Source organism: Hylaeus volcanicus, chromosome 4 (genome assembly GCF_026283585.1).
Source record: "Hylaeus volcanicus isolate JK05 chromosome 4, UHH_iyHylVolc1.0_haploid, whole genome shotgun sequence".
Taxonomy (NCBI): domain Eukaryota; kingdom Metazoa; phylum Arthropoda; class Insecta; order Hymenoptera; family Colletidae; genus Hylaeus; species Hylaeus volcanicus.
This window is the reverse complement of record NC_071979.1, coordinates 4089380-4110839: the sequence shown is the minus strand read 5'-3', so window position 1 is coordinate 4110839 and position 21460 is coordinate 4089380. Positions and strand designations below refer to the sequence as shown.

General features: G+C 32.8%; 2 protein-coding genes and 1 non-coding gene across 14 annotated transcripts in view; 1 reads left to right on the top strand and 2 right to left on the bottom strand.

Annotated features, from left to right (window-relative positions):
* Window positions 1-239: 239 nt before the first annotated feature.
* LOC128875270 (RNA-binding protein squid) lies at window positions 240-12363 on the bottom strand. Of its 12 annotated transcripts, none has more exons than XM_054120705.1 (10): window positions 12093-12363; window positions 8781-8816; window positions 8417-8457; window positions 8095-8222; window positions 7752-7898; window positions 7539-7670; window positions 7189-7453; window positions 4351-4422; window positions 2516-2631; window positions 2240-2328 (listed from the first exon to the last, which is right to left on the bottom strand). In XM_054120705.1, the coding sequence occupies exons 1-9, from the start codon at window positions 12215-12217 to the stop codon at window positions 2564-2566; spliced, it is 1014 nt and encodes a 337-aa protein (XP_053976680.1). In that variant the 5' UTR covers window positions 12218-12363; the 3' UTR covers window positions 2240-2328; window positions 2516-2563. The 12 variants fall into 12 exon arrangements, with proteins under 12 accessions (XP_053976675.1, XP_053976677.1, XP_053976678.1 ...); XM_054120708.1 differs by having other exon boundaries at window positions 7231-7453; XM_054120700.1 differs by lacking the exon at window positions 2516-2631 and having other exon boundaries at window positions 240-2328.
* On the bottom strand, window positions 7967-8038 carry LOC128876046 (small nucleolar RNA snR61/Z1/Z11). The gene has a single exon (XR_008456939.1). It is a non-coding gene; the product is annotated as a small nucleolar RNA snR61/Z1/Z11 (small nucleolar RNA).
* A 1718-nt stretch (window positions 12364-14081) lies between the features above and the next one.
* Window positions 14082-21460, top strand: part of LOC128875266 (uncharacterized) — a 7760-nt gene continuing 381 nt past the window's right edge. The window contains exons 1-12 of the mRNA XM_054120696.1: window positions 14082-14099; window positions 14201-14324; window positions 14859-15005; window positions 16193-16371; window positions 16510-16716; window positions 16812-17033; window positions 17616-17808; window positions 17989-18199; window positions 18289-18595; window positions 18885-19030; window positions 19807-20023; window positions 21073-21330. Of these exons, the coding sequence (XP_053976671.1) occupies window positions 14082-14099; window positions 14201-14324; window positions 14859-15005; window positions 16193-16371; window positions 16510-16716; window positions 16812-17033; window positions 17616-17808; window positions 17989-18199; window positions 18289-18595; window positions 18885-19030; window positions 19807-20023; window positions 21073-21288 (2187 nt within the window). The 3' untranslated portion in view covers window positions 21289-21330. The remainder of the gene's footprint in view (window positions 14100-14200; window positions 14325-14858; window positions 15006-16192; window positions 16372-16509; window positions 16717-16811; window positions 17034-17615; window positions 17809-17988; window positions 18200-18288; window positions 18596-18884; window positions 19031-19806; window positions 20024-21072; window positions 21331-21460) is intronic.

Below are 21460 nucleotides of genomic sequence, written 5' to 3'. Positions count from 1 at the left end.
ATTCTTGTTAGTACATAAAAGAAAATTACCCAACGATAAAGATGTACGTGTAGTATTGATTTCATTTTTCAGTTTAAATAAAAAATGGCAAACAGTTTTCTAGCATGTTTAATAATCACAAGTTAAAAAATATTGTAGTTACTAAACTATGATAAAAGAAAATATTTTAATCCAGATTTCCTTCATTATTAAAAGTCAATCGAAATATGCATGGAAAAGAAAATGCAAGACAATCTATGTTCAATTAGAAGTCTAATTTCTCCATTTATTTCGATATTTTTTTAGGTTTACACGCATAACATAGTAAAGAAATAAAAATGACAAATTTTAAACATTAGGTTCATAATTTGCGCAATTATTATATGCACTGATTTTGTTCTCATGATACTTAAATTTAAATCCACAAGTATATTCCGTACTTGCAATAAAGATTACAAATTTAAAAAGTTGTTAACATTCATTATTAGAATATTGTTTTGGAATATGATTTTTAAGAATGTGAAACACAAACCTTTATATATAATACAAATTGAGCTCCAACGTTGTTTTTTTTACGAATGAAGTTTTATAATTTGATGATTTCGTATTTTCTATTACAATTTATACAATTTTAGTCTATATTTAACCTATCCGCAAATTTTCTAATATATTTAAAAATATATTGTTAAAATGTTGAAGTATTAGATTATATCGAAACATAAGCTGTGTCTAGGATGTATAATTATTTTTGTTTCTTTAAAGGGATAGAATTGAATATATCACATGCAAAACTCGTTTTATATTTTTCTCTTGGCACAAATCACTAAATACGAAAATTGATTTTGTTTAATTAGTAACGTAATGTACAATTATTGCACTATAAAGTTCTGCAATACTGTATACTAAACTGTAAAAAATTGTTGATTAAAAAGGATAAAGATTTAAAATTTTTTAATTTATGAAAATTGGAATTATATAAGTATAATTTATCTAATTTTCTAAAATAGTTTTTTTATGTTTAAATACCAAAATTTGATATATTACTAATATTTCCATTGTGAAATTAAAAGCAACACTTTCTTCTCTAATTTTTTTAATGTAATACTTTTGTGACATGGAACAGTGTTGAATTTGAGAAAAATACAATATTTCCTTTTACTTTAAAAACCTTATTACGATGTTCTTTTCCTAGAATGAAATTGTCGATATATAAATATAATGTACATGTGTTATCCTTGAGTGTAGAGTAAAAACTGAAATACCTAGCTCGATGCACGTACTGTAGTAGAATCAGCAAAATATTGTTTGCAATACAAATTCACTAAACCTCCGTGTCAGTCTTATTTAAATCTAGTATATCGACGTTCATCGCTATATTTTAAAGAAGTATTGTGTATATATCATTTTAAAAAAAAATTAAATTATTAGGATCGGTTAACACAAATACAAACATACGCGAGATATATTATGTACACAACATGAATTTATTTTATCCTATTTTTCTTACCAATAAGGAAGCAATAATCTTTTTACTTCATTTCATACCTCCCACAATTATTATAAACAACTCGGTACTTCTCGTTTTTGTCTTAACGTAGCCGTGTAAAAAGTACATTGCCTGCTTACTCTTCTATAGTGGGTTTCATCTTATTAAGTTTAGTTTTATAGACAAATAAAAATAATCTTATTGTTAAAAATAGGGACGAAGTTGTTCTTCAACAGTCCCAAGCGGTGAATAAGAAAACTTGATTCTTCCTAATATCTGTATTTAAATTATTTTCCATCATCTTTTGCTTTCCTATTTGCACAAATATGTTATTACGTTACAATAGTTCATCATAAGGCATGTAACGTCGATTTAGTCATCCATACGTTTGTAATTACTACCATTGTACTGCATTAATAGTGTTTACGTACAACGTCAATGTGTTTACAAACGCACTACGATACGACAGTGCCTTACGCTGAATGGCGTAACGTACGATTAGTAAAAAAAATTAATGATAAATAAGATGAAATGCGAGACCAATGAGACATATGAAGTATTTTTCATACTGTACAAAAAGGGTTAACGAGAGATGGAAGAAAGCATCGTGTACCTATATGTATATATATATACATATATAATATATATATGTATATATGTTTTGCTTTTGTTGTTTTCGGTAATACAAATGTATTGCTAAACGCAAAATGTGAAAAGCGATTACAGTTTTTGTCGTGACTCCTGATGATTCATTTTATTATTTTGCGGCAGTAATCTGCGTTGTTGAAATTCTTGTTGAAAGAGGCGTGGTTTAATGGAATGATGATTTAACGAGTTATGAGATTTGTTGTAGGTCAGGAAACCTGTAAAGAAAATAAATAATTAAAATATTTTAGTATGTATTAACTGCATTGTATGTTCTACATGTGTAAATTATATATGTAGACACATAAAACAATAACGTATGTTCAATGTAAATGATATTGGAAAAGGAAGAAAAAGGTTGTTGATATTGAAGTTATAGATGTCAGGAAAGTTATGATGACTCACCAGCGGTTACAATGCGAATTGCATTGCGGTCGCAATGAATGATTTCCATTAATAGGGTTGGTGCCTTTGGTTCTGACGACCACCTCCCCTCTGCTTTCCGCCGTAGCCTGAGCCTCCTGAAACAATACCCATGACGTACGTTAGTCCAGCAACTTCGTTATCCCCCTCTCCTTCCCACCGTATTTATTGAAAATTAGAAAAGACCATAAAAAGGTCGATTTATGGAAATTAACGCACGCACACTTCTATCAATAACAGAATAAAGTATGAAATAATATGAAAATACAGACTAACGTAATGGATATAAAACTACGAAGAATCTACATAGAGGCTACAGGCTAAGGTAGTAAGCTGCAGGCTGCGTTCTGATTCATACTCTCCTTTTCTCCTTATACATTTCTGGAATCTTGATATGCTGGAATACTAAGAGATTGTTGTATCGAATACATGTTTAAGAAACCTTTCGAATTACTTAAACAATCTAGAATAACCTTAAATAAGTCTTTATTTTAATCTTAGACTAATATTTTTTTTTACACGCTGTAGTATCAGCATGATTTTTATATACTACTAATAAGAATAATTTTAATTATTTCTACAAAATAACCAGAAATGTTTAAGGTTAAGGATGTGTAAGTGAAACAAAGATGAGATGGATTTAGCAGTGTTTATATGAAATATAATTTAATTTTAGTGAAAAATTGTCATATTTGATTACCTATCAAATAATGCGTACCACTGTGCACAGATGAAAAACTGACAAACTTACCATGCAAAAGAAATAATGATATTTTAATTCATTCTTGCAAATTATTAATAATTAATTAGAGACACCAACAAAACAAACATTAGTTTTACGACATTTTCCATAATTATGATGAAAATAGCTATAATAAACAGAACAATGAACATTAATAGAGTAACAATTATTACACATAAAAATGATAAAAATTAAGGAAATGAAAATTTTTCTTTAACCAAACATTATAATTGTATCGTATTTTCTTGTATATTATGAAACGTTTCTCGAATAATTTTGTATTTCACTCGAAACAAAAATATGTATCCTGAATAGTGTCCTAATTTTCAATTGTAGAATTGCAGCATGTATTTATACTAACTTCTGTAAAACGAATTATAAATAAAGATAAATATGATTTTTAATCATTCGTAATTTACTTGTTAAAATTACGAACTTGTACTTAATTGCTTATTAAAGTTGAAGTATTACTTATCATTAAGAATATGTAAAACTTCCACTTTAAAGTGTCGGTAAGTAGCTTATTAATTATAAAAATTTGTAATCTGAGTAAGAAAAAAGTATAATACTAATGAACTGTGCGAAAAAGCATACTTTTCTTATATGTATTGTTTTTAAATGTGTAATATGCATGCTACAAATAGAATTTTTATGTATCATTTGGTTAAAGAAAATGAAGAAATAAGTATTGATGTACAAAATGTGCAGGACACCATCTAGAAAAACAGGCGAAACAGATGTTAACGTCTGCGTAACAATAAAATAAAAATAAATATTTCTATGCACTCAGTAATGCGCATCAATTAACGTGTTAAAAATCCATATTATCCTTAACAGTATCGTAAGTATGAAAGTAGTAAAATATAAGTTTCATATGCTCACACGTACATGTACACACATACTTAGAGAAAATAAAGGGAAATGATGACGGAGGACAAAGGCAAACAAGACGGGAAATAAAGTAATGGCTGACAAAGAATAATTGATGAAATGAATGACTTTAGAAATCGGACATATGCTAACAAAGTGGGACGGACGGGAAAATACAAAATAGAAAAGGAACGCTAATGCGTACCTTTACCGCGTGCACCACCGCGCCCACCACTGTAGCCACCATCGTAACTACCACCGCCATAGCCATAGCCGTCTGCGTTTCATGGAACACACGGTACAAGAGACAGTGGGGTCAGTATTAACAAGTACCGGTAACTGTACTTTAATTTCTATGATAAAATATTACTATGATAATACCAATTATCGCAGGTGCGTAAACTCGCGTTAGTTATGTCTACGTAAAGAAAAATCTTGTCAACTTTAAACTTTATAAGTAAACACTTATTGAAAATATACAATAAAAATGTAATATTAAATCTTTATAGTACACAATATAATTAATCTCACAAAAATGTGACAAGATAATCTTGTCTTCCAAAGGGTTTATTGTTTGCACATTTAATATGATGTAACATATAACATAAGTGCAGAGGCTGTGCATACATTTTTTTTAAATTTGACATCGGAATATGCTATTTGAACAAATTACTCATTGAAATGTTTACAAGAAATGGCATGCACTTAAGATTTTATCGTTATGGCGAACAACTTCAATGTAATGATTATAATAATTCGCCAAAGTCCCAGGGAAAGGAATTGTGTGCAGGGTCAAACACGTAAATGTATGAACAAATGTAGCAATTGCAATTTACTATTACGTTATTCAAAATAAAACACTGATATCTCTACGCGGTGCGTGTACCATGAAATAATTTTATGGTAAATATGCCATAGTCTGAAACATTTTGTAGCTCTAGGTTGATTCGTTCTAAATGACTTTGTTTGCTCTTATGAATAAAGTAAAAATCATGCTGAACACAACGAAAAGCAATTAACGAAACAAAACAGATTGAACACAATTATTGCAGTGTTGATAATTTATTATTGTTAAAGGAGTGTGTTAAATTTGTATGAATGAGGTGGTTACGAAAAATTTGGTAATATGTAAAAACATGCAATCAGGATAAGTGATGGCAGGACCAGAAAGCAAGGATTGAAGGTTCAATATACCATTTCATACGACATATCGTCCTGTGTAGTTTTGCTTTAATGTCTTCTACACATCATAAATTCACATATAATTATGTTACAGTGACTGCGTGCATTTGAAGTCAGCGAGTCTGCAGAATTTACAGTAAGAACCGAAACTGAATTAATTTATTCCACGGATTCACTGACATCAATCAGTGAACGTATGAAATATTAATACTTTTATGTGTCGAGAAACTCTATTTGTAGCGTGCATTTAATAAATGATGAAGACCGTTCAAAAATGTTACTTTGTTAAAAGAGAAGGTTGTTTAAGTAGTTTGTCGCGTTAGAATTTGTATCTTTGTAAATATAATCTGAGTCCCGAAGAAAACTGAATGAAGTTCATTTTCTTCACACATTCACTGTTACATATTATATGATATTCTGCTTTTTTGAATTTCTTGTTAATGTTATATTCATTCGCATGTATGTGTGTATATATATGTATATATAAGTTAAATATTCATAAGGCATCAAAGAATATAACTTAGCAAATTGCTATAATAAATAGGTAGTTGGTCACAGCTCAAAAACAGCCAACCCTCTGGAAGTAGGGATTTACTCTTCGGATTATGTTCAACCTTTATTACGATTTCAAAAGTATTCTATTCTAGTAGAAAAATCGTGTAATTAGTACATATTGGTGCAAACATAATCCGAATGTAGTTTCTACGTATTTGAGCTGCTGGTTTACTTTGTTGAAATAATTTCAACATTCAATAATATTTAACTTGAATTTGAAAATATTAAGATTTGCAAAACATTCTGAACTACAATTATAGAGACTAATGCGTTATTGGTTTGAAATGAATTTAATCGAAAACATGGATAGTTTGAAAAATGAGAAATACCGCTGATCCGCCTGCAAACCAGCGCTCACCCTGCAGCGTCAGTTATAATTAATATCACACATCTTTTATCATTTTGTATGATACATACAAACAATACCAATTTTAGTCATTCCATCAACGTAGTACCAAGTAATTAGTACTATATAGAGGCAGACGATTTGGATTTATGTAATAGGAGTTAAAATTATACGTTAAGACCAGTTTTACTCAAAGCAAACCATTAGGGACGCAGGTAACAGGAACCTTGAGTCAGATAATTTTAGAAATTTTTCACTCGAGTTTCTTGCCACACATATATACATGCTTTAGATACTTGACACTTGTTATAGGATGAATTTTATCCAATCGGATACTGTATTTTAAAATATTCGCGTTCTCCAAACCAAAAAGTTCTGTATCGTAATTCATTTTTTGTTATGAACCGTATTTCTATTTTGTGTGGTATCTGTAAAAGAAAGAATTGCCGTGGTATAATATCAAATTAATTGCCTCAAAAATTAGACCGATTTGTACTTTTTTGTTCAGGTTTCTTAATCATTCGAATGTCATAACTAAATAATATTCAAAGCGAGCAAATGAACTCAAAGTCTAATATCAGATACTTTATCCGATTAAATAAAATACGTTTCAAACCGATTTTATACAATGGATACCAAGGATACTTGGAGATATATGTGACAAAATGTCCAATATTTGACCAAAGGCACTCGTAATTTCGAAGTCCTGCATAACTCCCTAAATTACAGCATTAAAAATGAATGAAATATATAGAGGAAGACTAGACAGGCTGAACATAAAAGATATAACTTATAATAATTTTAGAGTTATGATATCGTCTGCCGAATACACTGGGACGGTAGTAGCAGATAATCTTCTGCTATTGATTATTATGAAAAAGGAAAAAACCAAATTCTTCGAAATGATCCTACACAGCGATAAGCGCGTGTAAGTTCTTTAATAATAATCAATAAAATTACCGTATCCACTGTAGTCGTAACCACCATAGCCGCCGTACCCACCGCCGTAATAATCGTAGCCTCCTCCGTAGCCATCATATCCACCGCCGTAGCCTTGACCGTAACCGCCACCGTAACCGCCTCCGTAGCCACCTTGACCCCATCCACCTTGACCGCCAAATCCACGTCCTCTGCCACCTCTTCCGCCGCGACCACCTCGTCCTCCAGCACCGCCGCGCATCCCTCCCATACCGTCTGGCTTCGGTGTTGCTTTTTTCACGTCGACCTATGTAGAATATTTAATCGTTTAAATACAATGTCAATCATTTTTCACAATATTTGTTTTCTTCGCCAATTGTTGTTGAACGTACCTCTTTACCATTGATTGTTTGTTTAGGAGTTTTCAGTAATTCATTGACTACTTGTTCAGATTCGAAGGTAATGAAGCAGAACCCTTTCCGTTGGTTCTTTGTTTTATCGAATGGCATCTCTACCTCGACAATCTAAAACAAAGATATGATTTCACTCCACCGTCTACAGGAAAGAGATACAAATTTATTTAGTTATTTGGTAATACAACTTACAGTGCCAAACTGCGAGAAGAAATTCTTAATATCATCATCAGACAATTCGGTTGAAAGGCCACCAACGAAAATTTTACCGTGTCTAGCTTTCGCTTTTTTAGGATCAACTTTTTTGTTATTGATTACATGGTCACCAGCAGCCATAATCTGGAATTAAACATGACGTTTAGTAACTTTGTGAAAAGTTGCGTCTTCATCATTTATTTTATAAAGTAAACTCAGCAAATGGAATGTCTTCAAAAAAACTCAGTAGCAGAACTGACATTTAAGAATTATCATCATATTAATACGATAAATACGTATTCAATTTATTTAAATTCTAATTTAAACTGTACTACGTTACCTTGTCTAGGGATTCGGCTTTTGCAAAAACAATGAATGCAAACCCTCGTGATCGTCCCGTATTAGGATCAGTCTTCACATTAATGCTCTCTATATCTCCGTACGTGCCAAAGTGATCGCGTAATTCCTCTGAAAATTAATAGGTTTATTTAAAAATAATAAAATTAGATATCTCTATTGTACTCGATTTCGTTATAATAATAAACTCAGTTTATATAAGTGAATAATCTCATATGACAAAGTCATCTGAAGGTGTCCTAAGAGAAGCATCATTGTTTATAAATAAAAATAAAATTAAAAAAAAAACAAGGAGAAATACTCACTATCTGTGGTTTCCCAGCTTAAGCCACCAACAAACAATTTTCTGTAAAAAGCAAAAATAAAACAATTGTTGAATGAAACCAAATTGCAGGGACTATAGAATCAATCTTTTTAAAATGCAATATTCTATTTGTTACGATAAGATTTTTGTTATTGGTACATGTTTGAGAGTTTTACAATTATGTAATACATTCGTAAAATCTATCGTACGTTAACATTCGTCCTTTAAAATTATAATTTAATATTATTTATACGCTATAGTTTCGATATGACGAGTACACAATTTACTTATTTTTCTTTTTAAATACTCACTGACATGCATGGACTCAAAAAACAAAACTAAAAGATAATAAAAATTGAATGTACCTATCATTCAACGAATCCTGGTTACCTCCGCTTGACCTGCAAAGCAATGTTATGAATTTTATTACAATGACCTTTGAAATTAATGTTATTAAAAAGGACTAAGGTTGAAGCAAAAATTTAATGTCTGTTATAAATAATTTCCATTTATATTTGAAAAAAGGAGTTTGACTTGACCCCTGGAAAAATTAGAATAGAGTTAAAATATTAAAATTTAATATCAATATACAAGAAATGTAATAGACCGGTAGTATATCATTTGGAAAAGGGGCACTGGATAAATTTTTAAAGACATTTTGGTAAGGAATTTTATTTAATAGGTGAAATATGTAATTTATTAGAAACTTCTTATGAATATAAATATAGTTATATACTCATGTACAAATGTATTCTATAGTTAAGTGACCTACATTAATGTCTACTTTAAAATTTGGAAGAATATCTTTGCGAGAGTAAAATTATCTTAATTTGGTAGTAACGATATTAAGAGAAACATGATAATACCATTCCTAGAATAAATGAACTCACTGATACAAGGTTATCATACAAAAGATACGTGGTTCGTCCTAAATAAGAAACCTAGGATTATGAGACACAACCATGAGAAGACTGCTTTGCACACCACATAGACCTTGATTTGAACTTCAGATAAATGTGCTTGTCAACAAAAATTAAAAGAAAAAACTTGCAAAACGTATATGTAAAAATTAATGCAATGAGAGAGCAAAGTACTTTTCATGACGTTCATGTGAACCCGAACAATAGTTACAACTCCAGTTGACATACAGCTGCTCCTAAAGGAAATAAGATTTAACTTTTCCAAGTTGAACTCTGACTGCTGATTGGCCCAAAGAATTGGCATATGGTAGATAGACTGCAACTCTATTAAAAAGCTAAAAAAATTGTTTCCACATTACAAGTTAATGATGGTCACTTCTTGATACTTTTTAATATCTATATGCACACAATATTGGACGTTTATTTATATTTATGTATATATACGTATATATATGTTATATGTATTTCTCTTTCTCTCTCTCTTTGTTTAGTCATCAGCAAAATATTATTATGTTTCAAGTCCTGATATACTTTTCAGCCTTTTCATATACAAATACAACGAGCTGCAATATTTTTCACTTTTCTGGCAGTATGATGATAGTTGTCTTTACTTAGATTGATCTTTTCATATATCATCTAGGGCTGGTGATAAATACCGTAGGCACCAGTCACTCGCCGGTAATCAGTTGTTGGTCGGGTCACGGTTAGCCGGTTGCGAGCCGCCCGCCATAATCGCACTGGGTCGTTTGCCACCTGCAGACCAAGCCACATAAACTGGGTTAATGGCATTCCGACCTATTGGAGTTTTTCGCATTGGCCCTAGTGACTCTGTGCTTTGATCACGCCCAAACAGCTTTGACATCGGATCAGAAATTACTCTACGCGTGACCCAGCAGGCAAGTGTGTGTCTGTGCGAGACTTATTGATCTGACGTAATTGACTCGATTTCCAGTGCTTGTGTTGTGACGAAACATGACGGACTTGAACTTGACGTAGACTTCTCGCAATAAGTCAGACTCGGAAGACAATCATAAGGCTTCACGTTTCAGTTCACAGATCCCAGGTAAGCGTACATATTGTCAATCGTAAACAATTGACTAACCAGAATTCTGCTGCAATGTATCAATGAGGAAGACTCGGCTGGCCAAAAATGCATTTCAAAGTTTACGCTCTATAAAAATATTACAATTATTATTTGCGCAACGTGTACAAATTTTATCATTGATGAAATCACAACTTCTTTTTATGAATTACAAAACTAGAATAGAATTAACTAGGTAGGAGAGCAGAAATAAGGAGTTTACACAAAATTTTAAACAGATAAACTTATACCTCGCAACAACAGCACATATAAAGTTATAATTAATACTTATTCTTATATGTATACAAGTATCTTATCTTAATTTTGCAAAAAAACAACATGCAACATTTATTTTTATTTGTCTCGTATATTAAGTTCTCATTCTGAATAGTAGAATGCCAGCCGTTTGTTATTTGCTTTTGTTACTTTATGCATAGAAATCACGTCCCTTATCGCGCACATTAATTATTCCATAATGGGTAAGAAGAAGCATACCTCCAAATTCTCATTGCAGCTTATACAAAATAACCACAATAATTTTCACATTTAGTATTTATCATAATACTTTTTTTTCACAACAGCACAAATATAAATAAAAGATATATAATGCGTTTTCATGAAATTTGAACATTACATCTTCTTTCCCAATATCGTTTTAAATAATTCTACTAGTTACAATCTAAAAATAGCTTACCCATATATTTGCAAAAACATACCCCAAACTATGCAAGAGTTTGTGACAATCCAAATCTGTAGGGATACGAGGAAAGAAGTCAAATTCCTTTGGTATAGAACCCAAAATGCTGTGATAATGAAAAGAGAATAAAAACGAATGCAGTGCGATATTACAAAATATTTACATAGACCGTGTTCCGTACATCAACATCGACATCAGACTAAACTCGTCGGTGGGCAAATCGTCCAGCTTGCGATCTCGTTACGCTGAAAAAGGGGAAAGGCAAGGTGCTGTGCCACCAGCCACCAAGAATTCTTACAATCTATGAATACTTCTAGTAAATATCACGGCGTTACAAAATAATAAACATTGCGCATTACCCTCCCTGAATAATCTATATATTCATTATATTTACGTAAAATATTATTTAATAAATATTCTGATTTATCGCATGTACGCGTGAATTTGTGCGTGGAAAAATTCGAGGACGTGATACGATGTAAAATCGTAACAAAAGATGAAATACGAGCCCAAGCAAAGTACCGCGTCGAACCATTTATACAGAATATCTTTAGTCGTCAAAATTCATCGTTTCATTTTTACTGCTTTTACACCAATGCGTGGGCGCGCCCTTTCTCAACTTGCGGCCGGCATTCCTACTTGCTTGATCGACTCACTTCTTTTTACTATCGTTCATAGTTTGCTCTAAAAAATATTAATATCTAGGGATTTTCCATACTGCAGCAGTTGAAAATAAGTTAATTGTAATACTCGAAATACTTGTTTTATCATCGATGGAGATGGATTACAATTTTGGGAACCTCGCACATCCGCCATTTTGTCATTCACGATAATCATATCGCACAAAGCATTTCTCGTACGTAAGCTCTTATTGTGAATTCACGCGCGTTTCAATTATCAATCAAATCGAAAATCGATATTTTCGTAAAATAACGGTTGATTTAAGTAGAGAATTTAGATTTAAGATGGAAAAGGTTACCTGTCCTCCTGCGATTCTTGGCCATTTTCTGCGGCGTCCCCGCCGCCGTTCTCAGCTTCGCCGTTCTGCTCGAAGTTTTGATCGGCGATATCTTCGCTGAAGTCCTTGTTCTCCTGATCGGCCATTATTTATTATACTTTTTTGTTTTTATTAAAGAAAACACAAAACACAATTAGAAATCGTGCTTTTAGGAATATTAAAATACACTGCACGAGCTAACAACACTCTCACGTCCGTACTGTTCGGCCGCCGAATGGAGAAGGGAGAGGTACGACTTGCGCTCAGTTTGACTCAGTAGATTCCGCGCAAAGCATCACGGAATCTCTTTACCTCCCCCTAATGTCGCCGAGCCAATCAGATTTCACCACTCAGTAACGTATCTTTAAAATCTAATGACGGCTCCTGTGACAACAATTTACATTGTCAACAAATATTTATATTTACAGTATACTTTATGCGTTACACATAAAACCATACTATTCTCAAATCATTTCTTATATTATTACTCTCTACTATCTAATTTGCCGAATAAATACAATATAAAATAAAATTTAAAAAAAAAGTCGAATTTTTAGCTGCACAATTTCGTCGATTGATTAATTTTATCGATATTATCCCAAACATCTGTCTAATTATTGTTATATTTATTTTGATTGGGAGCCTACATTTGTGCAGTTTCTTACTGCGGAGTAACTATAATTTTAGACCTGAAACCACACAGAATATTTTATGTGTACGCAATAGGCGAAGTTCCAAAGTTTCAACGCATTGGTACGTCCCTATCTCACCAATCGATGTCTGCCGGGCATTCCACGATGTTGAGGGGGAACAGTGGATATAATGGCATGCACACGAAAATTTTAGCTTCGGCGTGGGGAGCGAAGCGAAAACGAAGAGCCAATGAGATTGGCGACAAATGCTGAGGAGTACACGTCAGCCAATAGGAATTCGTTGAAGAACCGGCTCCATTCAGTAGCGTCAATTCCCAGAATGCTACGCGTGTAATTTCTAAGAAATCAATAAAATATCGCATACTTATTTTAGTTCATTTATATGTATTTTCTTGCACAACCAAATTTTAATTTTTTTCGTACTATTACTATTTTTTATTCGATTATATTAGTAAGAAACGAACAATTCAATTTTCGCGTCCTTCCTCAATAAAGCGGGAAACGTTTATCGTTGATTCAGCGTTCTCATCGTAGACGCCTAGTAGACGCTAGCAGCTGGCGCTAGCGTCGACACAGATGGCGCCACATTTCAGACGCTTCATGTTTATTTGTGGAACATTGTCAGGATTTACTTACTGATTATTCCATATTTTCATTTTAAATAAAACACTTTACAACCGTATCGTTCTGTCGCTATTTCATATGACGATAGTACGAATTTTGTAGTTTAAAAACGTCCAGAATACGTTGTAATGTATTATGCATCAATGACAAATTAAAGCGTGTCATTAATTACTGCTGGCCCCCCTTTTATTCGAAACAGTCTAACTTTTATATATGTATCTACTTATTAAATGTTCTTTCTAGATAATTATTGTTTTCATTACAAACTCATGTTTAACCAATATATTCACTAATAGCGATAGGTATTGAGCTTCACGTTATACGCATATATAATTAAATTTATTATTATAATGTAGTAATATCCTAAAAAAGGAATATTTTGATGAAATAAAAATGTAGTCTATTATACTACTATTATTTTAAACTTTTTATTAATCCAATATTTGCAAGAAATATTTCTATTTGTTGAAAAATCTTTTTCCAACACAGAAATTTACAAAAATATTCCTATTGTTGAAAAATCTTTTTCCAACACATCGAAATTTACAAAAATGAATTGACGTTTGAGTCAAAATTTACGTTTGTTCTTTGTTTGTTAATGGAGAAGTCTCCGCGTATTTGATAAATTTATAGGTATTCGTAGAATAAAATTTATCGAGTAAAATATTTCGGATAGATATATCGTATCACAGAAATGCCTGAGGAACAGAAGGTAGAGTTATCCTCCCCATCCCGTTTTCTAAAATAGGATGTCGAGGGGAAACGTATGTATTCCGGTTGCCCTTTGATAACCAACGTGTGCTCTGCCCATAGATTTTGAGGCTACAGGATGTTTGGCGTACTTGCAACAAAATACGTGCAGCTATATTTCGCGTAGGGTTTAACTTATGGAAATATTACAGACCTCTAGATCCCGATAATAATTGTTTAATTTCAGGTACAGCTATATGAATTATTTATTAGGTTGTCCCAAAAGTTTCTTTCGCTTTATTAATAAGTAATAGATGCACAATATTTTATGTTTTATGTTACATTACTGAATTGTGCACGATTCATGTTGCTCCATTACACTTACAACATGAATATATATGAAATTAGATTGTCTATTTATATAAACACGACCACATCAAATAATTGAGTGGATCTCCCGAAAGAAACTTTCGGGACAACCTAATATAAACACACTGTCGTTTCGAACAAAATTACTTATTATTTTAATACCCGCCTCTAAAATAAGTCTCGTTCGATTTTGTACTTCTGATAAGTTTAAATCGATATAACTGTGTTAAAGTCTAATATAGACGTGTACTTTGATCCTTCGTGTTTTTTCCATTTTTCACAGATTTTATTACAATACTAATTATTATTTTGTATTCAGTGCTTTCTATTCGATCATTTTACTTTACATTAATAGGATAATCATTACAAATTTCAACACGTATTATATCGTAATGTAGTTGTTAATCTACAGAATCGAAGTTTGTTTCCGTGTTGGCTGGCCCATTGAAAGATACAATTGGTTTATCTGACAAAGAAATTTGCGATTTGGCTGATTATTTTCGTGTTCAAGATGGCAGGATCTTTTATACGCAGTTTTGTACAATTATTCACGATAGTGGTATGAATACTTCTTTATTAAAGTCTTAACTATAACATCGACAAAATATACATATATACGTATTTGAAATTTAATATTCTAGCAATATCGATGGTAACTATAAATGATATTCGTGGGTATATTATTGGACTGTGGATTTCATGCATTTATTATACAGGGTGTCCCAAAAGTCGGGGAGGAGCCGGAAATGGGTGGTAGCTGAGACGATTCTGAACAACAATTTCCTTTGCAAAAATGTCGGATAGGGCTTCGTTAAGGAGATATTAAGCGAAAACCTCGACCAATCAGAGCGCGCGTAGACTGTTCAAGCGGCCGCGGTAGCGAAGGCTACGCGCTGACGGCCGCGCTTGGACGCGAACAAGTGACTTGACGTGCATCGAAGGACATTGACGCTGCCGCCTAGCGCGTAGCCTTCGCTACCGCGGCCGCTCGAACGGTCTACGCGCGCTCTGATTGGTCGAGGTTTTCGCTTAATATCTCTTTAACGAAGCCCCATCCGACATTTCTGCAAAGGAAATTGTTGTTCAGAATCGTCTCAGCTGCCCCACCATTTCCGGCTCCTCCCCGACTTTTGGGACACCCTGTATGACTAATACAATAAACACGCGCTAAACATAATCAAACGGTGTGTGTACTTATACAAAATTAAAAAGCAATGTTATTATAATAATTGTAGAATATATTCAACATACAACGTCGTAAATGCATAAAATTCGCAGTCTAATAATTATATATACATATGTATATATTTCGTATGAATTTATATATAATTTTGTTCGTGCATTTCTCAAACAAATGTATAATATTGCGAAATCTCTAACTTGAAGAACATGGATTATAGAAAATTTTGATAAATATATTAAAAATTGTGAACATTTACCCTTTTTTTTTGTATGTACATAATACGAGTATTACTCGTTAGTCGAAAAGAAAACGTATAAATACTGTTAGGAATAAATCATGAGAAACGCTACGTAGAAAATTTTGAAGCCACTGGCGTGCCCAAAAAGAGAGGAATTCGTCGTTGACCGGTATACCTGACTCGGTACCGTTAAGTCAACTGTTACATCCTCTCCCAAATAACATTCGTCCCTTGGCCATTGTACTCGGCTTTAAACTAGAGAAGTTATATATAAGGTGCAGTAAAATGGCCTTACAATACAAAGACTTTACCGCTTTCTCCACAGTCCCCGAATTTGATAAGAATAAACCGTCCGTAACCGGCTTGGAATGGGAAGATCCGGAACACGTAAATCGGCTGAGTCCAACCGAATATCGAAAGTTATGCCTTATCGTTACTCAAATAGCTATACTTGTCAACAAAAGGAGGCTCGTGTTAAGGCCTTACTTTCAAGATTACGAGCTGGTGCGTCTGAGGTTGCATTTAAATCGTCATATGCTTCAAATAGTAATATCGAGACGATCCGATTACGAAATGTTTGTGTTTTGTACGATTTATTATTAATTGTCGTCGCGATTCATGCTTCGTTATTGTTATTCGTAGATTGCGAAAAATGCCGGTACAGTGACTTTCTCGCATTTTGGACGAATCTTGAAATTCATAGGCGTCGTCCTCGCCTCCGATGAGTTCTGCTTGCTCGTAAAAAGATTCGCGAAAGGCGCCTACACGATAAACTATGTGGCGTTTTTACAGGCGATCGACGAAGTACAATCTTACTTGGACAAACACGGGATGCTATCTCTCGATGGAGTAATGTCCCACGCTGATTATGATCGTCATTGATTATTTTCGTACGATACGTGATTTTAATTAAAGTCTGATAATATTTTTAATTCTTTTCGAAGGAATTACTCGATCAGTTCCCGGGTCGAATAATTACGGCGGAACTACCAAAATACCCTCGACCGGAAGTGGGTAAAATCCAGCCTAGCAAAGTATTTGGAAAGCAAGCTGTATTTCATCCAGTGATGGAAGAGTCTAAAGATTTAATGCCTTTGAAGGAAATCATTCAACGCATTCAAAGACACATTCTCGAGACTCGGATACGTATTTCTGAATATTACAAGGTGCATTTTATAATGGCCCTTATTGTATCACACAGACGTGTGGTTTTAATTAATTAGACAGTTCTGTTTTATTACTTTTCTGCAAGAAGAATTTGTGACGGGATAAAATGGGTTTCAATAATGGAACAGATTTCTTTATATGTTATAATGGGCCTTATTGTATCACACAGACGTGGTTTTAATTAATTAGACAGTTCTGTTTTATTACTTTCTGCAAGAAGAATTTGTGACGGGATAAAATGGGTTTCAATAATGGAATAGATTTCTTTATATTTTGTTTGCAATTTTGATGTAACGGAAAGAATTAGAACCGAAAATGGGGGGTAGTTGAGACGATTCTGAAGCAGAATTTCCTTTGCAAAAAGGTTGGATGGTGCTTCGTTTTTGAATTATTAATGAAAAACTATCGACCAATCACATTTAAAAATAAATCACCATCCGACATTTTCGCAAAGGGAATTGTCGTTCAGAATCGTCTCAGCTCCCCCCAATTTCCAGTTCACTAATTCTGGGACACCCTGTATAAATATGAAATGCATATAAAGTATTCAATCAGAAATTAATCGATGCTATTAATAATAGAGATTCGATCATTTGAATGTCGGAAAAGTGACGATTTCTCAATTTAAAAGAGGCTTAGATGGTCTTCAGATTTCTACTCTAGGACGTTTGTACCTAGCAGAACCGGAAATCGACGCACTTGTTACTCTTTACAAAGACCCAAACGATCCAGATCGTGTCTGTTGGCGTACATTTCAAGATGATATCGATCAAGGTAGTTTTTGTCGCATCGAAGATTTCTTGAGCGTCCATTAAATCTGTCTTCGATATTTTTTAACCGACTTCGAAAAGGAGGAGGTTACGCAATTCGACATGTATATTTTTTTTTTCAATATAATTGATCGCTTTCGTGGAACTTGCGTGGTTCTATGAATGACTTGTATTCCATTTTTAGTGTTTACTGTCAAGGAACTCGAAAAATTGCCGAATTTGAGAATCGAATGTCCGCCAAAAAAAATAGCAGAGTTGAGTCGAAGGGGAACGAGTGACTGGCAATGCGAGAAGAAAAGCATGAGAGATCTTTGCGAAGAAGCGTTACAAAAAGTTCGAAACCGTGTCAAGGAAAGGAGGATTTTGATGAAGCAGTTTTTCAAGGATTACGATCGGTCGATTCATCTAATAACATAATCAATGTTTGAAACATTCTTAACAAATACGATTTTACATATTCTACATCTCTTCAATTAATTTTTAGACATAACAATGGACATGTTACACGATCACAATTGCGACAAATCTTAACGACCGTGACGGTATTGATTTCTCCCGAAGAGGAATTCGCATTGGAGCAGAGATACAACGATGATTTAGGTTTTAATTACATTTGGTTTTTAAAAGAATTAGAATCGCATCCGGTTGAGAAACCTCTGTATGACTCTATGCTGGAAGAGAAAAGGAAAATTAATGCTGAGAAACCGCCACCGGAACCCGATTCCGATGAAACAAATATTGTCTTAATTTTAGCTAAAATCAAAGCGAAAGTCGTGCGCGAAAGAACGAAGGTAAAGTATTCTATTAATATCTAGATTTAACAGATTTCTATCAAAGACGTCCTCTCTGAAACATCACAGACAATTTTCTCAAGAGGCGTTTTTGCAATTGTAAATAGACCCTTTATTTATCATAGAAAAAAGTTCTGTTTTTCTATCTATAATAATATCCTAGAAAATAGTCTGGAATGTTTCAAAGGTTATACTTTGTATTATATTTCATCTGGTGTAAAATATCTTTTATATTTATCACCTTTTTGTAAGTTAATAAGATTGCTCCATTTATATTTTCCATATACAGGTTACCGAATTTATGCGCCAATACGATACTCATAAGCAACTCGTTATAAAAAGATCAGAATTTATGCGAGGACTCGATCAACTGCGTTGCAATCTGACTTGCACAGAAATGGGAACGATTATGAATGTTTTCCAAGCGCCCCTAAGGTACAAAATATTATTTGAATTTCGATCTTTTTTAATTAACCTTCTTTAGAATATTCTAGAAAAAAATGGGACATTTATTTAAATAACTTACTTTATTAGAAATAAAGGAGCTTTTACTTTTTTTTTTTTATATTTGACTCCAAAATATGTTTAGTTTTATACACTGCGTAACCAAAACGATTCATTACAAATTGGTCCATTTCTAATTATCTGTACTTTAAGAAAAAATGATCGTATCTCCATGTTCTGATATCTCCTAAACACTTTTCTTCTTTACAAATTTGATTTTTTGACGCGCTATCTGGATCATATAGATTGAACAACAATTTTCTTATGTAGAGTTACGTTCATATTAGTCGGAGAATAGAGCGGAAAATTAATTTTCTTAACACATTACTTACCGGCAGACGTTATTAGTCGTGATACTGCCACCGTTTATCGACCGATAAATTGTTTCATTGATTTTGGTTATCAACTGGCCAAATAAAATTAGCTTTTTCTTAAATTCAATATCCATATTGTCTTCAAACCTGAGCAGCTTCAATCTCAATAAGAAATTTATTCAAATAGTTGTGACAAGTTTGAAAACAGTATGTATTATCGCTCCTGCTAATTTTAGTGACCGATCGATAACCAAAATCAATAAAACAATGTAATTGATTCGGTCGATAAATTGTAGTGTCAAGTCCAATAACGTGTGTCGGTAATTATGTATTTAGTAAGAAAATTCAATACGTAAATATTTCAGCTTTGCGATTTAATTTTGAATTTTAAAGAGCAAACTACGTGGATTACGTGAAATTCGGTGACGCGGTCGAGGAGGCTGTTGCCACAGGAAGCTTAGAACGAGCTCCACTTTTAGTGCCTGTGCAACATGTGCCGTCGGAAGCTTCTCCGAAAACGTTCTTAGATTTCGATGAGAGGCATATGGTTACGGCGGCAATGGACAAGCTGTCTAGAGTTCAGCAGCCGAACCTCGAAGAGTTGTTCAAGGTTAGCAAATACATTCAAAATCAAAATATATCATGCAAAATAATTAGAGAATATCACATTCGAACATTGGATTTTGGTGTATAATTTGAGTAGTAGAGGTGAAAGAAATGTTAAGCAGCGTGGGATGTACAAGATATAATTGTTTTCATGCGAGCTGTTGTTTACTTGTTTAAAACAAGTTATTCTCAAATAAAGTGAGTTTACGCGCTTGTAGGGCGTTTAGCGTGTGTACAGGCGTGCACTCGACCACACTTTTGTTAGTAATTTGTTTTATTTACCAAAACTGAAGTTAAAATCACCGAAGCCAATTAACTTCCGCTTTAGGTGTCCCCTATTAATTAAAAATAAACGAAATAAAAATTGTTGAGTACGAAGTAACATATTGAGATTTGATGACATTTCTGCTATTTATTAGTGTTTTTACACAAATTATATTTAACCAAGACTGAAGTTAGAATCACCGAAGCCAATTAATTTCCGCTTTAGGTGTCCCCTATTAATTAAAAATAAACAAAATAAAAATTGTTGAGTACGAAGTAACATATTGAGATTTGATGACATTTCTGGTATTTATCAGTGTTATTACACAAATTAGTTATCAACTCTATATTCTATCTTTTAAAAATTTACTTGCAAAGTTTCGATAACAATTATATTTTACGTAAATTCGTTTAGTTCAGCATTTCAAACTTGTCGACTTAGAAATAATATTCTCTCCTTGATTTTTAAGATAATATGTAAATATTCTATTTGTTTAAATCGATGTTTTGTATTAATTTAAAGCGCGTGTTCTGAACAATTTCGTATTTTTCTTTGAGATTTTTCTCTAAATAAAATTCTAAATTCTGTTAACGAAGTCATATTTTGTTAAATTTACTTGAACCACCTTTTGTATTTAGTACTACATTATTAATAATACACGTTTAATAAATAACTATAATTGTTATTGAAGTAACATAGTTATTTCGAGTAGTACAGAATCACTAATAAATAATAATTGTGTGTACTAATTTATGTACAACTCTTTTAATATTATTCTTTAATTACAGGACTACGATAGGGAAAATATCGGCACGGTTTCGAAAGTCTGCTTGATCAAAGCTCTTTCCGTTAGACGTATGTTACAATTGATCAGCAACGGAGAATTGGACGCTGTGCACAAATGTTTTTCCGTCGAAAGAGGCGGCCGATTGGAAATCGATTATCGAGCATTTCTGCAAGCTTTGCACCTTATGCGAGAGAACAGGAAATACGTGCATTTCTAAATCTGTATATTGGAACAATCATGAGTAAAACAAATATTACGGGTTAGTATACATTTAACTCAAGGTATTAAATCGGGCTTTATTAACAAGGTAATTTAAAATTGAAGTTAGAAGAAATAATTAACATATTATATATTATATATTATATATTATATATTATATATTATATATT

Excerpts from the sequence above, each read along its gene's own strand:
- LOC128875270 (XM_054120700.1), bottom strand. The coding sequence starts at position 12,217 with ATGGCCGATCAGGAGAACAAGGACTTCAGCGAAGATATCGCCGATCAA. Across the intron at positions 8,223-8,416 it reads AAGCTGGGAAACCACAGATA|AGGAATTACGCGATCACTTT; the intron begins GTGAGTATTTCT and ends ATTAATTTTCAG. Across the intron at positions 7,899-8,094 it reads AAGCCGAATCCCTAGACAAG|ATTATGGCTGCTGGTGACCA; the intron begins GTAACGTAGTAC and ends GTTTAATTCCAG.